At 41.5% G+C, this 18,400-nt stretch overlaps 2 protein-coding genes across 2 annotated transcripts in view; both read right to left on the bottom strand.

The window, feature by feature from the left end:
- Positions 1–779, bottom strand: part of EXOG (exo/endonuclease G) — a 33,125-nt gene extending 32,346 nt beyond the window's left edge. The window contains exon 1 of the mRNA XM_054991010.1: positions 598–779. Coding sequence (XP_054846985.1) covers positions 598–769 — 172 coding nt within the window. The 5' untranslated portion in view covers positions 770–779. The remainder of the gene's footprint in view (positions 1–597) is intronic.
- Positions 780–16,779: 16,000 nt separating this feature from the next.
- Positions 16,780–18,400, bottom strand: part of ACVR2B (activin A receptor type 2B) — a 156,540-nt gene continuing 154,919 nt past the window's right edge. Inside the window, exon 11 of the mRNA XM_054991009.1 lies at positions 16,780–16,994. Within this exon, the coding sequence (XP_054846984.1) occupies positions 16,800–16,994 (195 nt within the window). The 3' untranslated portion in view covers positions 16,780–16,799. The remainder of the gene's footprint in view (positions 16,995–18,400) is intronic.

Raw genomic sequence — 18,400 nt, 5'->3', positions numbered from 1 at the left:
GAGTAACTCTGTTCAGGATCAAAAAGAGTCCAGTAGCACCTTTAAGACTAACCAATTTTATTGTAGCATAAGCTTTCGAGAATCAAGTTCTCTTCGTCAGATGCATGGTACAGAAACTGGTCAAATATATTTCTTCTATATTTGACCAGTTTCTGTACCATGCATCTGACGAAGAGAACTTGATTCTCGAAAGCTTATGCTACAATAAAATTGGTTAGTCTTAAAGGTGCTACTGGACTCTTTTTGATTTTGCTACCACAGACTAACACGGCTACCTCATCTGTTCAGGATTGCACTGACTCTCTCCAGCGCCTCAAGACTTTGCGCTTAGTCGTGCTCCGCACAACCAGCTGCCCCGGAGCTCGTCGCTAGCCCTGAACTCTTCCAGCCTCGTCAGTGGATTGGAGTCAGAAAAACGGCCCTGAACTAGCCCTGAACTCTTCCAGTCTCTCGTCAGTGAACTGGGACAGAAAAACGGCCATTTCTGCCCCTCACTTTCGACCTCCCCTCCTACCAGACAAAAATGGAGAGAATTCCCGCCTGCCCGCCCGCCCGCTTTTTGTTTCAGCGGCTGCGCCCGCGCGCTCCGAATCTTACCCGCCTTCCAGGGAGGCTCGGGGGGGCTGTCTCGGGGCGCGGGGAGGGGGCCGGGTCCCCTCAGCAGCTGCGCGGCCGCCAGCCCCGAGGTGGCGGCGCCCAAGGCCGCCCCGCACACGAAGCCGCCCCAGAAGCGGCGCCGGGCGAAGCGGGAGCGCAGCGCCTCCGCCATCAAGCCAGCGGGCGCGGAGGGGAGGGGAGGGGGCGGCCAAGCGCCGCCTTCCCTCGCCTCAGCCCTGGCGGCGGCGGCGCCGTCCTCGCTCTCTTGTGGAGAGGGGAAAAGCGCGCGAAAATCGGTCCTCGCGCAAAGTGGCCCCGGCCGGAGGAAGGACGGGCTCTGCGGGTCACGGCAGACTCACTGCCCTGGGTCAAGCCCCTGTGTGAATAATAAGATAATAATAATAAAGACGATGATAATAATAATCACAACAGATAATTAATAAGAATAGAGACATACGCTAGTCGCGTAATTATTAATCCTACAAGCAGTAAGAGCTCTGCGGGGCAGTCTGGAGAGAGCTGGAGTCCGCTTTTCACCTCAGACAGCAACAGTGGAGACCTAAGTTGTTTTATCATCATCATCAACAACAGCGAAAACAATTTATAGTCCACTCTCCCCGCGAACAGGTTCAGAGCGGATTACATCAAGGAGCAGTATAAAAGCAAGGTAGCATGGCAGTTAGGGTTGCCATCCTCCAGGTAGTGGCTGGAGATCTCCCGGCATTACAACTGGTCTCCAGGCCACAGAGATCAATTCACCTGGAGAAAATGGCTACTTTGGAAGGTGGACTGCATGGACTTATGACATGCCAAGGTCCTTTCCCTCCCCAAACCCAATTTTCCAGGTTTCTCCCCCCAGATCTCCAGGAATTTCCCAACTTGGAGCTGGCAACCCTAATGGCAATATTATTTAATACAGTAGAAGCTAAATTATTAACAGGTAGGGCTCTGGCAGCTTGCAGAGAGCCAGCATCCTCTTTTCACCTCAGACAGCAACAGGGGGGACCTAAGTTGTTGTTTATTATTATTGTTATTGTTATTGTTATTGTTATTAAATACACTAGCAGCTAAATTATTAATTAATCCTACAAACAGACAGGATTCTGGCAGCCTGTAGTGAAGGGCAGCAACAGGGGGAACCCAAGTTGTTTTTTATTATTACTATTATTACTACTACTATTACTACACTAGTAGCCAGAATTCACATTTCACTTCAAACAGCAACAGAGAGGACCCAACTTTAATAATAATAGTAATAATGATAACAACAACCACAGATATGGCAGGTTTATATGTGCATCCAAACCTTTTCTTTCCTATTTATGCTACAGGGATATAGTAACAGTTTCATTATTAAACACTAATTCCACAAGCAGGCACAAATATGCCTTTTTAGACAATCCTGTTTCCCACTTTAAAGATGTAGTGTGAGACCTGCTTTTAATTTAAAAAAAAATAGTTGTATGCAACCATTTATCACTCTCAGTTGAAGGTCATGACTATCAACATTCAGTCCTTCACCGCCTTGGTCCCTCGTATCTATAGGACCACCTCTGCTCTTCCCCTATGTTTCGCCATAACAACTTTACTCTTCTGCACAGTGCCTTCTCAAGGTGCCACCCTGCAGATGGGCAAAATCAGCTGCCTGTACATGCTAATTCTCTGTTTTGGCTCGCACCCTATGGAATGGCCTGCCTGAGAAGGTTAGGAGAGCATTAGGAAGGCTCTCATTCTCCTGACTTTCTGCAAATTATGCAAACCTGAATTATTTAGGAGGGCTTTTTTACACAGCAAGAGGGCTGTACCGTACCCTCCCTGCAAGCAGGCTCAGGGCGGATTACATCAGATAAAACGATTTCATACAATTTACATAGCATAAAAGTAGTAAGAGAGTTTTAAAATTTCAGACAAAAACATCCTAATAAATATAATGGCTAATATGCCAGACAGCAGCAGTTAATATTCACTAATTAAAAGTCAGATGGTGGATGACTCTGATGGGGAGGACTCAGAGCTGCCTTGTCCATTGTAGGTGAAAGACTCCCAGGCTCCTAACCTTCGGAACTGGCTCAAGTAGTGCCCCATCGAGGGTCGAGGAGCTGACGTCCCAAACCTAGACACCCGCGACTCAAGTGCAGGACCTCTGTCCCTCATATCCCCACATCGGCGAGGCAGTGGGTCAAAAGATCGTAATCGACCGTATTGAACACTGCTGAAACATCCAATAATATCAGCAGATATTATTGATCCACCTCAGTCCAGATGCCTGCGAAGATTGTCTGTGAGGGTGACCAGCAACATCTCTGTCCCATTTCCTGGACGGAAGCCGGACTGGAGGGGATCTAGGGCTGAGGTATCCTTCAGGAACCCTTCAGCTATGTCTGCTCTTTTTGTATGTTCCTCTGTAGTTACGAGGATCATAGGCTACACACCTATTTAGCTCTTTGAAGGGAAGGCAGCATTGTGTAGCCTGATCTTGTCACACCTTGGAAGGTAAGCAGGGTCGGTACTTAGATGGGCTACCACCAAGCAAGATTCTGCAGAGGAAGGCAATGTCAAACCATATCCTCTTCTCACTTGCCTTGAAAGGTCCTTGCTGGGGTTGCCATAAGTCAGTTGTAACTTGACAGCACATACTTATGTATTTAGCACTTCTCTTTTGGATATACTTAACACATTTCTTTAAAATCCAGTCTAACACTATATTGTGATTGCAAACCGGAGGGAAAATGAATACATGTGTTTCCCAGATAAAATATGTCTCACCAAAGGCTTAGACTCATAATTTTAAGGAACTTAAAAATATTTATAGACCATACACTATTAAAAATGCCATGGATAGATCAGATTACCATCAGTGTAGCCCTAGAAAAGGTGAAATTCTGGGTGCATGCAGAGAAACCCACAACTGAGTAACTGCACCTTTTACCAATACACTTGGGAATTAAGGAGGGCCTGAGAGTAGATCAGACTTAGAAGGTACCCCGTATGTGTTTTCTGTCACTACTAATTGCCCTCTACTGTTTCCAGTGGAAAATCTATTATCTTTATATATCTGGTACGTAGTGTCCAGAGAGTCGACTCTGGATTGTGGAGCGAGAACAAGGCAAATCATTTTAAATTAGCAGGACAAGATTTATGGTGTAACTATTTTTCTTCCAGGCAAGTTCTGCTGTATGCAGTCTATAACCATTAAAATTAATGGGGGATTTCCCATTAACTTCTCAGTGAAAATAAACAGATTATATATGATGGTTGCTGACTGTGTAGAACTAGGTGATGGACCACCTCTTGGATTCACTCAGGACAGCTGTAAGCAACACAAGCGAGCACTTTATGCTGCCATCTTGCCTCTGAGTACATCTTCACACCACGCAAAAACCTGAACCGTAAATGCGACTGGGTATCTACGAAGCATTATGGCTGAATGCGTCACTCACCCTAGCCCCCCCCAACCCTTTCTGTCAAAAGGTAACCACTGGAACTGTGTAAATGCGTAACCTGGATCCTTTTGCACTTTCTGCACTTCAGTTAAGGGTTAAAATAGTATCAACAGACTTTAGAAGTAAGTCCCATTTTGTTCAGTGGGTAAAGGTAAAGGTAGTCCCTTGTGCAAGCACCAAGTCATTACTGACCCATGGGAGGATGTCGCACCACGACATTTTCTTGGTAGACTTTTTTGTTACAGGGTGGTTTGCCATTGCCTTCCCCAGTCGTCTACACTTTACTCCCAGGAAACTGAATACTCATTTTACCAACCTCGGAAGGATGGAAGGCTGAGTCAATCTTGAGCCGGTTATTTGAACCCAGCTTCCGCCAGGATTGAACTCAGGTCATGAGCAGAACTTGGGCTGCGGTACTGCAGCTTACCACTCTATGCCACAGGGCTCCTGCAAGTTCAGTGGGATTTACTACCTAGTAGTTTTTGCTTAGGATCGCAGCCTATACTCAAATTGATAATGGATTTCTACCTTCAGCGAGTCCATTCTAAATTGCTTTCTTGACTGAGAAACTACTGAGCCATTTGCCTTGGAGTTCCTGTATGCTGCAGAGGATTCCGGATTGTGTTCTACGGTGCACACTTTGTTCATGCAAAGTACTTGTTAGGTTTGGTGGGCTACATTAGGTTTGGTGCCCTACAATACCACCTTACTGCTACAGAAAGCAATGTAGAATGGGGTTCTTGAAGGCTGACATCTGAAAATCAATGATCTAGAAGATGCAAGGAAGGAAAATTACCTCTGAAAATCGTAAGGACAAAGACAGATAATTGTAATTTATGTTTATTTTAATATACAAAAAAAAGATAACTTTGAAATAGTTCTTTCTAGTCCCCCCCTCCCCCCACTTGTTGGAGTGGAGCTGCTTCAACACAGGGTAAAAATACTACATTCATATTCAGGTACCCTGTGCTCAGCTGAAGCAACGGTACCCAAACTTGGCAGATCTAATTTCAAACATGAGATTCATTTCTAAAATACCACAGTAAAAAGGAACAAAGATCCATTGCAAATGTATGAAGTATGATACAATGTTTCAAAACATTTTCATTTCATAACTGCAGTACAGTGGATGTCTTCTTTAGGCCATCTTACATACGTATATATATATATTTATATATATAATATATATAAAAAAATCAGCACACTTTTCAGTCAAAAAGGGGTTACAGCAATGAGTTCAACTCTCTGTATATTTTTCTTTTTCTTTAACCGGATACTTAGCATAAGTTTTGTTAACTCAGTAGTACAAGCTATGTCTGGTCTACCTTTTTTAATAGCTACAAGAGTGAAATATAACCCACAACATTTACATTTCACATATCTTGGTATACAAACAGTACATTGGAATCTGAGCCAAGAACCAACCATCTTTTAAATTATTTCATCATATGATAGAGCTTTCTGCATTTAGCACTTTCCCAAACTAGTGTCTTGTACATCAATATCTGGAGTTTATTGAGAATTTAAAATGGAACTCTTGCAGAAAGCTGGTTACTGCAAACTCCTAATTATACTTTCTATGTACAAGTTAAGTAACACAGCTTTAATACGACATAGCTATTCATCCTAAAACTGATACGAACATCTCACTATTCTAGCATAGTTTCAGGACTTTACTTCAAATTTCCTTGTACAAAATGTAACATTTAGATGTAGCTGATAACATGAACAATGGCAAAAAGAGGGTTTTTGTATTTCTTTTGCTAGTGGCAAAACCTTTCTCCTGAATTTTGTTCGGTGCTGTGTTGTTTATCTATAAGCATACAATGGTATTAACAATGCAGAAAGCTCTTTCCACAAGAACTGACAAACTGTACTTAAGTCAACTTTACAGTAGAAAACTCACAAAACTTAAGGACAAAATGTGACAAATATTCACAGGTGAAAAAGATTGTAGGCCTTTGTTTCCCAGTGTGTGTGTGGGAGGGGGGGGGATTCATACAAATTCAACAGCAGGTATGTTTGGTGAGATGAATGCCACAGCATTGTGCAAATTTAGGGCATATATCTGGAGACCAAGAAGCATATTTTGAAGTCTGCAGTGACCACCTTTCTTAAAATATCAAGCATCATTAAGCAGTTTCATGATACCACAGGATAAGGGAGAGATAGCAAGTTTCCACTATAGCCACTAAGAGCTTCACAACTATTTGGACAAACACTGATGCTTTACAAAGGAGGAGTTACTGGGAAGGGAAAACTGACCCCCCCCCCCAAGTCGTAACAGAATGGTCACATGTTGTGGTAAAACTACATACTTAATTTTGATATATCAGTTGCCAGGAATAAAAGTTAAAACAACTGAATTTTTATTTTTTTTAAAAAAGATCCAGTTACTCCCAAATAATGCATTAAAAAATATCCAAGACTAGTGGGAAAAATTCTAACAATTTTCATTCCAGGGAAGGTGGTAATGTTTGAAATTGCTGTAAAGGGGAAAAACAGCCTCTATGAGGCTCAGTAAGTATCGTCCTGTGCTCTGACCAAGTGGTACCTCCTTTGAAAGTACCCTTTCTGTAAATGATCAAGGCAATCATTTCTGCCTGTTTTGCTTTGTTAGAAGATCAGAGTAATCATGTTGATCAGATCATCAGCAAATGTCTCTCAGTAAAACACTGAAAATAGTAGAAAATCAGTGAAAGGAAGCACTTTTCCAGTAACACCTTCTTGCTGTACATACATCCAATACAATGCTATATGAGAGCTTGTCCAAGAAGCTCTTTTGGTTTTATCTTGGGGGGGAAACACACAAGCTTTTTAAAAAAAAAATATTACTTAACTTCAGTCCTTGGGGATCAATTTCCATATATATATTATATATATAAACACACTCATGTTGTATAGCACGGTTCCTTGTCTGTGCATGTTACAGTCTTGCAGTATGAAGAATCCAGAGAGCAACACTGTTTTAATGTGTGGTTTGAGGTAATTGGTTCTTGAAATACCTGGATTACTGACTGTATCCAGAAATAACCAGTGGGTCATGAAAGCATTCCCACCCACCACCCACTGAAAAAAAAGTTAAAAACCTAAGAGCTTACAGCAGTTGCTTTGCATGAAAGTAAAGGAAGGCACAAACAAATAAGTGTTAGATTTCAGAACAGAGGGACCTAAAGAATAATGTCTCTAGCTGTGTCCTTGCAGAATGAACTTATGATTAAAGGGCATAGAACTCAGAATCAATTAAAAACTACAACAAAACCAAAGCAGTAAAAAGTGCTGCGTAGGAAAGAAAACAGAATGATAAGGCTGCTTTAGAAAATGCATGCGGATCCTTTTAAATGATGCACCTATAGTTGTTGAAGTATGTTTGGCTATCATTGCTGAAGGTTAGCAGCAAATGGAGCACCAGAAGAGACTTCTGAGTATCAGATCCATAGCACTTTGTGACTGAAGCACTTTGTTAAGCTGGAGAAGACAAGTTCAGCATTGCAGGGCTTTTCAAGGACTAATTTCTCAAAATAGCCCAAGGAGCTTATTAATACATCATAGAAACAGGCAATGGGGAAAAAAAACATTGCTTCTTCAGTTCCCTCCTGCTCTCTAAGTCCGCTGACAATTGGGTGGGGAATGCTCATGGGACTGGCCCCCCACTGCATGCATGGGCTTTGGACTGCATTTTGGGAAGTGGCCCCATCCCTAGCCTAAGCTGTTGAGGAAAAGTATGCAGCCAATTCACCTTGGAATTCCGTGTTTGCATAAACCAGGATTCTTGATTCAGGAACAGAATGCTGTAGCAATGACTCCAGATATCCTCAATAATGAAATCAACCACTTTGGACTGAAAAAACAAAACTCACATTTCTGAACACCCAACAGATTAGTTCAGACGTAGTACTTTCTGATCTCTTAATTCCAGAAGGATAGCCATGTTAGTCCTGCTGCAGCAAAAACAAACAGGCTTTAGTTCTCAAAAGCTTATGCTGGGATAAAATTGATAGTCTTCAAAATGCCACAAGATCAGTGCGGTGTTTTTGATTCCTGAACCACAGCTGAGAGTGGGAATGCCCAATGGCTCGCTTGATCCATCCTGGTTCCACACAAAGTCCCTTTCCTTTTTTTATTGTTAACCACAGTGTAGCATTACATCTGCACAGAGATTAAAGCTAGCCATGATTCGCTTTCGCCAAATTCACACCTTGGTTTCAAACTGTTTTCAAGCTGACTATACTATGTAGAGATGATATTACACTATGCTTAACATTGAAAAGGAAAAGATGGACATAGGAAGCAGAGGAAAACAGCACGTAAATTTTGCAGGATGCTCCTAATCATGGTTAAGAGTTCAGGGGCTCCCACAGATTGACATGCTTCTGGACTCCTAACCACGGTCGAGAGACTGGGAAATGTTACCACATCAGGAAAATGAACCTCAATAGGGGCCACTTTAGCTGTTTTAAAGATCTATGCATTCCTTTCAGTGGGATGATTAATCAGAGCAATGCAATAAAACCATATATGAATGCAAAGTTCCATTTGCTCTATAGTTTCCCTTTACTATATAGTTTCATTAGCATAATCTTAAAGGGAAACAGAAAGAAATGCCCTTTACATTGCCTACCAAGTTTTAGTTCAGGAAAAGAAAAATGGCAAACTTTTGTAAACCAATGAACTCTGATTCGCAAATGTCAGCACATTAAAGAGGGAGGAAAGGAACTATCAGGGACTTGTTGCCAACAGAATGCTCACAACGCAATTCTTTACAGATCATATTGTCAGTGTAGGGCACATGGAGGGTATCAGCAGAATCATCACTATATTCACAGAAAAAAACATAATTTGTTGTAAGATTTCTATACATAGTTAGTAGGTTTCCACACGGCTTACCTTTTGCCGGAACACAGCGTCTTCATGCAGGAAATCGCGTGAGGAAGACGCTGTTATTGCACAATGTCTTGCGAGAACACGCTGTTATCGCACGATTTCATGCGAAAACACGCTGTGTTCCGGCAAAAGGTAAGCCATTTGGAAACGGCCCAGGTCAGGCCCCACAATCCATCAAGGAAAACATCCAAATAAATATTTTCTACAAGGAATTTGTATGAAGGTGATTATAATTTTTTTTTTTTGCAATAAGATCTTAGGATAGCCATGCAAAAGCATTCAGGCTTCTGTTGAGGAAGGGATCGTATTCAAGATAACTAATTACAGAGACACATTGCAGTCCCCCAAGCATGCGGCAATTCAAGCATTTAGGCCAAACTTCAGTTGTAGTGGACAGTTAATTTAAAATCTGACTTACTATTATTATTTTTGCTGTGGTTACCCAGCACTTTTTTTTCCTTTTTCCCTGCAGTAACATATTAGACTGTACAAAAATAATTTGTGGTATATAAACAATTTTCACACAATGTAGAATTATTAATCTTAAGATGTAACTAAGCACACATACACACACACACTTAAAAGTAAAAAAGTCATTTCCCCCTCTATTATACAGACAATATCTTTTGTAAAAATATACATGATCTCTAAATGATAATACTCATTATGCAAAACCAATGGAGAGTATTGGATACTTCCTGCTCAACTTTGCAAGTGAAACGGTATTAGGACAAAACTGTAGCAGCGTTACGGTCATGCTTTTCAACTGCGGGAGCATCCTGTATAATTTGGATTTCCTAACTTCATAAATAATAGAAGGCGGAATACCCAAAAGGGTAGATAGATGGGTGTACAGATTATGGAACACCGTTCCTGATACTAAGAGCCCAGCCTTATAGTCTCGGAATATACAGAAGAAATTAATTCTGCATTTCTGTAGACCGCACACATCTGGTCTGACGTGCGCAAGTCTGCCACACACTTGGTACCGATGCTCAGTTTGGATTCTATGTGAGCACAGGCTGCCTGTGCTCCTCAGCATTAGAGTATGCACAAGTGGAAGGTTTTCTGATGCGGAAGAGCATGGTCTAATCCACACCTGCATGAAGCTCCATGTACACATCAGAGCTGCAAAGCTTGAGAGGTATCTGGAGATTTTAACCCAGACCAAATCACAGTTCACACCAAGATGCATTCTTTTCAGTGGAGCAGGCGTACCGGGAACAGCCAGCAGGGCCATGTACAGGATATGATTTCCACCAATACATGATGTTTGTTTTTCTATATACCTTTTTCTAGTTCAGGCTGAAAACAGGCAGTGCTGAAAAGAATGAATGGGTTGGATCCAGCGGATCAATAGGGGAAGCGAGATTTTCACTAATTCCTTCCTTTCCATGCAGACTTCTAGCTCACTCGAGTAGAAAAAAAGTTGGCCACCCTAACTTATTCCCACATTTAATAGATATTTAATTTTGCCTCAGTGGTCAAGAGTAGATAATAGACTACTTCCTTTAACAGCAGTTGATTATAGAACAAAAGGTAATGAAAGTCACAAATCAGTTTATAATCCTGCTTTAGTAATCACAGCAAAAGGCCAAAACAGACATGAAGTGAAAGATCTATGATCTACTAACTTTTTTTTACCTTAAATTTGCCACTGAGGGGAGGGGGGGAGGAGGGATAACCCTTTCTCCTGCACTGTATCCACAATCTAAACCAATCCTCCCACAAAGCTGTCAGCCCCATAGCAAAAATAAGAGGTACAAAGAAAATGCACTTCTTTTCCCTACTGTGATGCTAATTTCTGCTTCCAGTGGGGGCGGCAATTTCGAATGGGGAAATTACATGGAGGGCAGAGGTTAAATGGCTTCACTGGTGCTGCTTTTCAAACTGCTTTAAGCGAACTCATAACGAAAGGAGATTTAATCATGGATTTCCCACATTGTGCCTTTTTTTTACTACACTTCTATCCAAGTTTAGTCAATCCTCTGGTACTTCTCAAACAATGAAAGTGTCATTTGTCGTTTAGGAGGCCTCAGAATATTAACAAATGGAGACCTGGCATTCTGTGCACCCAGCATGTCAACGACCAGGATTTGCTCCGGATCCTTATTGGCTTCTGGGCAATTCCTTTGCTAACACAGAATAAGCCGCCTACTTCACATATAATTCTACTGATAGGATGGTGGAATGATAATTTGATACACAACCTTTTGCAGCACCTCAGGAAATGTGTACAATCCAAACAGAAGTGCAATGCAAATTCCAGAACTGGACAGACCGTCATGCTGTTGCCAACAAAAGAATACCAGGAACTTCAAAGTTAATTTTTTTACGAAATCACATCTCCAAGAATACAGGCCCCAGATCAGAGAGAATGTCAAGACTGGCGTTATGCAGACAAGCTGTTTGCTTCATGCATTTTCTCTTCTCTCTACAGGCTATGATTCAGTTCCCCTGCAATCCTATGCATAATCAGCTCCGGTCTAAACCCACCGACACTAAACTATGCAAACTAGACCTTCGAACGATGGTTTGGACCTGAGTGGAAGGGAACATACAAGCACATGGATCAGTCACATGCTCCCCACCAACACCATGAGACATCGATGCCAAGTGGAGAAACAGAGAAGGCTGAATAATATGAAGCGTAGGTGATTTTTCAGCAAGCAAAGTATTTTAGAATTACCACACCAGTTGATTTAAATGTAGGCAGTAGGTCAGCCAAGACGTACTTGTGAAAAAAGTTACTTATGCATAGCGACTGCCTGTGGTAACTTATTGCTTTATCAAGAAACTTTTAAATCTGGCGTATGAAGCTAATTGGGGCTAGGAAGACTGAAAGCTACCAATATGGATTGTGCACTCTTTCAACAGAGAAGGAAATCTGCTCAGATGTATTGTCGAAGGCTTTCACGGCTGGAGAACGATGGTTGTTGTGGATTTTCCGGGCTGTATCGCCGTGGTCTTGGCATTGTAGTTCCTGACGTTTTGCCAGCAGCTGGAACTACAATGCCAAGACCACGGTTATACAGCTCGGAAAATCCACAACAACCAAATCTGCTCAGACTCTGCCATTATCCAGCTGAGAAAGCTGGCTAATTGAGCTTTAACTCAGGCTCATCCATTCACAAACACACCTATCAGAAACAGGCAGACCAGCTACATTGACTTGTAAAAAGATCACACCACCTTTTGTTTAAGGGACAAAATGATCTGTAAGGATTTGTGAGCAAGCAGATGCCATCAATAATCGCAAAATGGTTAGCATTCGGTTGGAAATTGTGTGTCTGACAGTAGAAGGCAGCAACCGGGAGTAGCGTGTGGGTGGGTTTTTCTGGCCCTCGTGCGAAGGGAAGGTTGAAGACACTCTCTAACAGGCTATAAAACTCATATGGCACTTTCAATAAATACTTTAAAGCTTGTTAAAGAAACCAGGGGCTGTAGTGTGTTTTTAAGGGAAGCGCAAAGGCAACTGCTGTAACAAGGTTGATTTCGCCATTACATAGATAACTGCAAGGGAAAGGGGGGACATATTGGAAACAGCAGAGATATTACAATAATTGAAAGGAAAGCACATCTTTCCCTCCCATAACAATCTGGATTGTTAAACCTCAAATTGAAGAAGATATATCGTCGTAGGTTTATTTCATCTTTAGTTGTCCCATTTCCTTTTAGCCTCCTAAACCGTGATAGCGTCCCTCTTTCCAACATCCTCTTTCCAACATCAATCCCAAAGATGAAGTTGTGTGTGTTTCCGCAAAGTATTAGCATCTCCCAGTGGATGCTTGTACACCTTGTGACCTGCCAAGCCTGGTGCAATGTGCCAGGCATATGTGGAGGTTGAAAAGACAACAGCCTCCTGTTTCCATTGCCTTCTGGTGACTGCAGAAAACAGGCAAGCTATCATCCGGGGCTGGAAAACTTGCCTGGTATGGTATCTAGATTTCTGCTTTGCTTCTCTAGTGATAGATGTCGAGCTTCCCAGCATGTAACTGTAGGGTTCCCAGGTGCCTGCCGGTGGCAGGGCAAACTCCCAGGGATTTGCCCCCTCATCCACCAATTGCCCAGCGATCAGTGGGAGGCGATCAGTGGGAGGGGGTAAGCTTCCAGAGGTTGCCTGCCATCGGTGTGCACCATATGCGCGCTCCCAATTGGCGCAGCAATGTCACTTCTGGAAGTGACATCGTTGCGCCGCTCACAGGAGTGTTCCCACACTTCATTCGGAGCCAACTGGGGCCCTAAACGGAGTGCAGGAGCACTTGCACGGCCGGCATGGTGACATTACTTCCAGAGTGGACCTCGTGCAGCGCGCAAAGTACCCAATGGGAGGTGAGGGGTACCTGGCAAACCTATGCGACTGGGACTCCATCTGGGACATACCCTAATCCTGAGTTCACTGTTCATTCCAAGGAACTCTGTATGAGGGAAGAAATAGAAAGCTCACGTTTTATCATACAGACTTAGTGGAGTTGTGGCTATAGGGTGTCAGGACACAAGTCGCTTGCATCTCTTTGGCATGTTTTCTTTCAAACATCAAAAGTGATTTGCAGCTGCCTTCTGAAGAAAAAAGATCAATCCTTTGGGGGATATCTAATCCAATATAACCAAACTGTGATTCTCCCCCCACCCCCACCCCCACCCCTCCTGTCAATATCCTCCCTCTTGATATTTGTAAGGAAACTCTCAGCAATTCTAGATTGCAGACTACATTCTATCTACTCAAGAAGGGCCCAACCACAGCCAGCAGAATTGCTTTGGAGTAAACGGGCTTGGCAGGATGAAGGTGTCATGTTTCTTAAAGGATCGCTTTTATCTCATTAACTGTGGATAATTTTGTCAATCAAAGGGATGACAAAGTTACAACAAAACAAAGCAGAGGGAAAAAACAGAAAGCAAGCCTGAGGTGTTACAAAAGACTCTTTTGTTCTGTTTTGCTGTAACGTGTATTCCTTTGAAAGCTGTCAACAAAACAACTTTCTTTTGTAGATTGATGTTGTATTCAGGGGACAATAAAAGGATTTCAAGAAAAATGATGCACTGGTCTTTTACTAAAACTGCTTGTGCTCCCACTGCCCCCAAAAGAAAGAAAATGGAAAACAGCCTTCTAAAACAAGAGTGAATAATGCCCAGGAACCTTATACAGGCAGTTATCCTAAAACTGCTTACACTTATTTACAATGGTGCTTTATAAAACAAAACAAAAAATGGTAGCACTTCCTAAAAGATTTTGGAACTTTTTTTCTTTTTTTTTCTTCTTTTTTTTTAAAACTCCCTTGTCATAAAAGCCAACTTACATTAAAATATACGTACCACAAGACAACACAACTAACAAAATATATAATAAAACTCATACAAGTAGAAAATTCTGAGGTATTTCTGGTTTGAGGTGGTCTGTGGTCATGAAGTTTTTTCGCAACTTTTTTTAATAAGTTTAAACCTCGGAAGCCACGTAAATGTGTATGTGTGTTCTATTTTTTTCTTTAAAAAATCATTGCATGTTTTGCAAGTTAAAAAAATATTTAAATGTTGAATCAGCAGCATTAGGAACATTCACTGACTAGAGCGAGTTTATGGCATAAGAGAATTAATGGTATTTTGGAATATGCACCACTGTTAAGACGAAAGAGTTGGGTGACAGAGTTCAGAGAAAAAAGAATTAAAAAACAAACCCTCAACGGAGACTGCAATCCTAGGCATACTTAACCCACTGAAAAGAATGGGACTTACTTCTGAGTAAACATGTCTAGGATCAGGCTGTGATAATGACTGGCCTGGTAAACTGTGCACATCTAACATTACAAACTGCTTGGTAATTAGTTTCAGACTGGTTTGTGTGTTCTGCTACAGAACTCTAAGAAATGCAGTTTTCCAAGAGCTCTGATCCTTTTTCACTTGGAAGTTCTGAGCCCTTCTACACAACCTGAATCTCCACGAGAGTTACTCATAACAGCTAAACAGGTGGAAACTGGTTTGAGTTTGGCATGTTAATAATATGGCCTATGCACCATTTCATCTACGGGTGAAATCCAGAACCTTTATAATTAACCAGATTTCACCAGAGACAAACCTTGAAGACATTTACTTGGAAGTAAGTCCTACTGCTTTCAATGGGAGTCAATTAGAAGGAAAATGTGCTTTAGATTGCAGCCAACACTGCCTTTTCGACAGTATGCTAATAAGTCTTCTGTTAATCCTTGGGAGCTCTAATATGAAAAAGAGCTTCTAGTTGCCAGGGTTTTGTTTGGCTGTTTGTTTTCTTTAAAAACATTTTGTATTAAACATCTTAGAGAACTGAGCTTTTAACACTGCTCTCTTAGAGACCTCTGGGGAAATAAAGGCTTTGCAGGAGTTCTGGCCCAAGACCTTTTTCTCATCTAGTTACAAGACACCTGTAGGCCATTGTTTGTTTGTTTTTACCTCCTGCATAAATGCAAGCAAAATGCAATTTGGAACAATCTGTGATCCAGCATAACGGGTGCAGTGTGTCTTGCACCTTCTCCCAATTTTTTCAATGCCAGGCAGGCTAAAAACAGGATGTTCACCCATCTTCCAGTGGGCTGCCATGCATGATGGGTAGCGGGCTGCATTCAGCTCAGGGAGCTGCAGAGGCTTAGCTGTTGCCTCTTTTAACTTTGCAATCCTATGCAGAGTTATACCCTCCTAAGTCCATTTAACGTTAGAGGGGTGCAAGTCGGCTTAGGATGGCCCTCTAAATGCATTTTAAAAAAGACCCTTGACGTAAAATGCATCACATTGGTATGAGATATGGTCAAACCTGATGTGGCGCTGGTTGATCTGCAACTGGATCTCCAATGTATTTTTTAAAACGTTATTTGCAGCTGAAGGGGACCCACAATTCAAACCGGGGCAGCTGCATAAAGAGGGAAGGAGGTTTAACTTTTACGGTTCCAGTGTTTTGCCTCGTCTGACCAGAGATAAGGATTTTTTTTCTTTTTTTTTAAAAAAAAGAACACTGAAGCCTGAGAAACTTCTGACCGATTCTCTGTGACCCAACTTTCTCTGTATTCTGCAGCGGTTTTAATACTCTGCCTCAAAACTGGCCCTCCCTCTCATGAATGATTTACCTGAGAAGTAGCTCCATAGCAGATGTTTCTCCAAATGCTGCAAAAGTCCAACGTCTCTTTCTCACCCACCCCAATACTAAACTTCTCCCTTTCAATTTTACCATCAAAGAATCAACATTCTCCTCTCCGTTTTTTCCCCAACCCCATGTTACAACACCCGTTAGACCCGTAAAAGACACATCTGCTTTTCTTTTTTTTTTTTTTAAGCTCACTGTCTAGAATAGAAAATAAATTTTTTTTAAAAAGTAAATGGAAAGGGTTTGGGGGAAAAGTTCCTTTCTGAGGTGTGAACTTATGTAACAGTCTTAAGTTTCTTCCAAATTTTGCAGCATGTCTTGTAGATGGGGAGGTGGTTCTCTTGAGATCACAGATGCTCTGGGTTAAAAAAAAAATATACTGGGAAAAGAGAAAACCCAGAAAACAGGATCAAAAAGGAAACAAAGTGAGTCCGTTGAGGTTTTGAGGTACCTGCACCAGGTCTGCATTCATTAGTCGGCACCCGAATGCTTGCTGAGATGTCCTCTTTTTTTTCTTCTTTTTTCTTCTCTTTTTAATACAGTAGAGCAATGTGCTGGTAAAATTGATCCAATCAAAAAAAAACCCAACAATAATAATAACAACAACAACAATACAACAGCAACAGTAAAAAGTCAAGATTAAAATAGCAGCTGCATTCATGTGTGTTTGTGTGTGTGTGTGTGTGATTTAACTTGTTTTTAAAAAATCCACTGAGTCTGGAAAGACACCAAAACAAACAAACAAACAAAAAAACTAAATGAACCAGGATTTAGATACTTGACTCTTTGGGCAGCAAGTCCATGTTGGTGACAGAGGTCACGATGGAAACGAGGCAGTCCGAGGTAGTGCCGTTTACCGATTTGCGTATCTGAGAAATTCGCTCCTCCACACAACCTGCTGAGAGGCGCGCCTCAGCATCGTGGTCCCAGCACTCTTCTACGGTCACGCAAAGTTGCGCCAGACCCTGGAAGAGGAGGAGGAAACAGAAAGGTTAGTGTCCTGTTAGATCCCATTTCTCTTATTTATTTTATTTATTTATTTTATTTATTTTATCATATTTATATTCCGCCCTCCCCGCAAGCAGGCTCAGGGCGGATAACAGCATTAAAAACATTTAAAACATTTCATTAAACATTATCATAAAACATTAAAAGCATTATATAAAGATATTAAAAATAGCAGCACTCTTTTTTTTTGTGGCGATTACAGAAAGTGCAGCAGTGCAATTGAAACATGGCAGCAGCTTCAGAACAGTGGTGGACAGCTCTCATAGGGAGGGGAGTAGATGTTATATCCTCCTTCTCTGACGCAGCTGCCACCACCTACCAAAAACTCCTTCTCAAGATAAGATTTTTTTTAAAAAGGTTAAAAGCAGTTGTGCAGGGGACAGTTAACTGGGATCATGCTCAGGTGCTGGGGACAAATTCCAAGGAAGAAATTGGGTCCAAAAACACACACGTCTCCTAGAAATGGAGAAATGTGTCTGGGGTTATTCTATGTAAGAAATTTTTAGGGAATTTCTGTGACCCCCTATTCTAAAAGACCTATGTATGAGCATTTATTGGAGTTGACCTGTCACACAGAAGGCAAAAGTTATTATTTGTAAGCAGATTCCTTCTGACACTGTGGTTAAGTAGGGTTAGAAAGCCCTACTGCAAGGACAGTATCTCTCTTGTTTTGACTTTGTACTGAAGAATTTAGCTTGGATAAGCAGCACCTCTCGGGAAGACACCCAAGATTCCTTTGTGGCACCAGACATGAAGCATGTTTATATTACAGAGAGAGTTTACTATCTTGTCAGTCAGGCCTGTATTGGTGCCATGTCTCCTGAAGAATTTGATTCTGAAGAATTGTTTGTATCTAGTTTTGTATAACAATTTTATCTCTTTTCTGTAAACAATTAACTTTGGAAAGTATATAAGATTCTCTTGCTATGGCTGATATTTATGCATATGTTGGAACATGGCATAGCATCTGGGTTTCATTGTAAATAAAGCTCATTCATTCTTTATGGATCAGTTTGGTGTCTTAAGTTAATTGTGAGTGATGGCTGTTGGGAAATGTAATCTGAACGTAGAGTACCTTTAAGAACATTTTTCCTTAACAGAAATAAACCCATTTTTTCCTCTGTATTCACTGTGACGGGTGTCTTGAAATATACGGGTTAGTGGTAGTAGGGGACTTACAAATTAGAAGCAGAGTAACTATTACAAAAATCTCCTCTAACACCTTCATGATATTTTCCCAATTTAAATATTCCACCCTAAATTACCTTTTACTCCATGGAAGAAAATATAAGGAACCAATAAGTTTCCTCCCAAAAGGCAAATAAAAGCCCTGGGAGCTTTTAACTGAGAAAGTGGCAAAAGA

The sequence above is a fragment of the Eublepharis macularius genome, chromosome 11, assembly GCF_028583425.1.
Source record: "Eublepharis macularius isolate TG4126 chromosome 11, MPM_Emac_v1.0, whole genome shotgun sequence".
Taxonomy (NCBI): Eukaryota; Metazoa; Chordata; class Lepidosauria; order Squamata; family Eublepharidae; genus Eublepharis; species Eublepharis macularius.
Note: the sequence above shows the minus strand (reverse complement) of the source record. Positions and strands in the feature narration are given on the sequence as shown.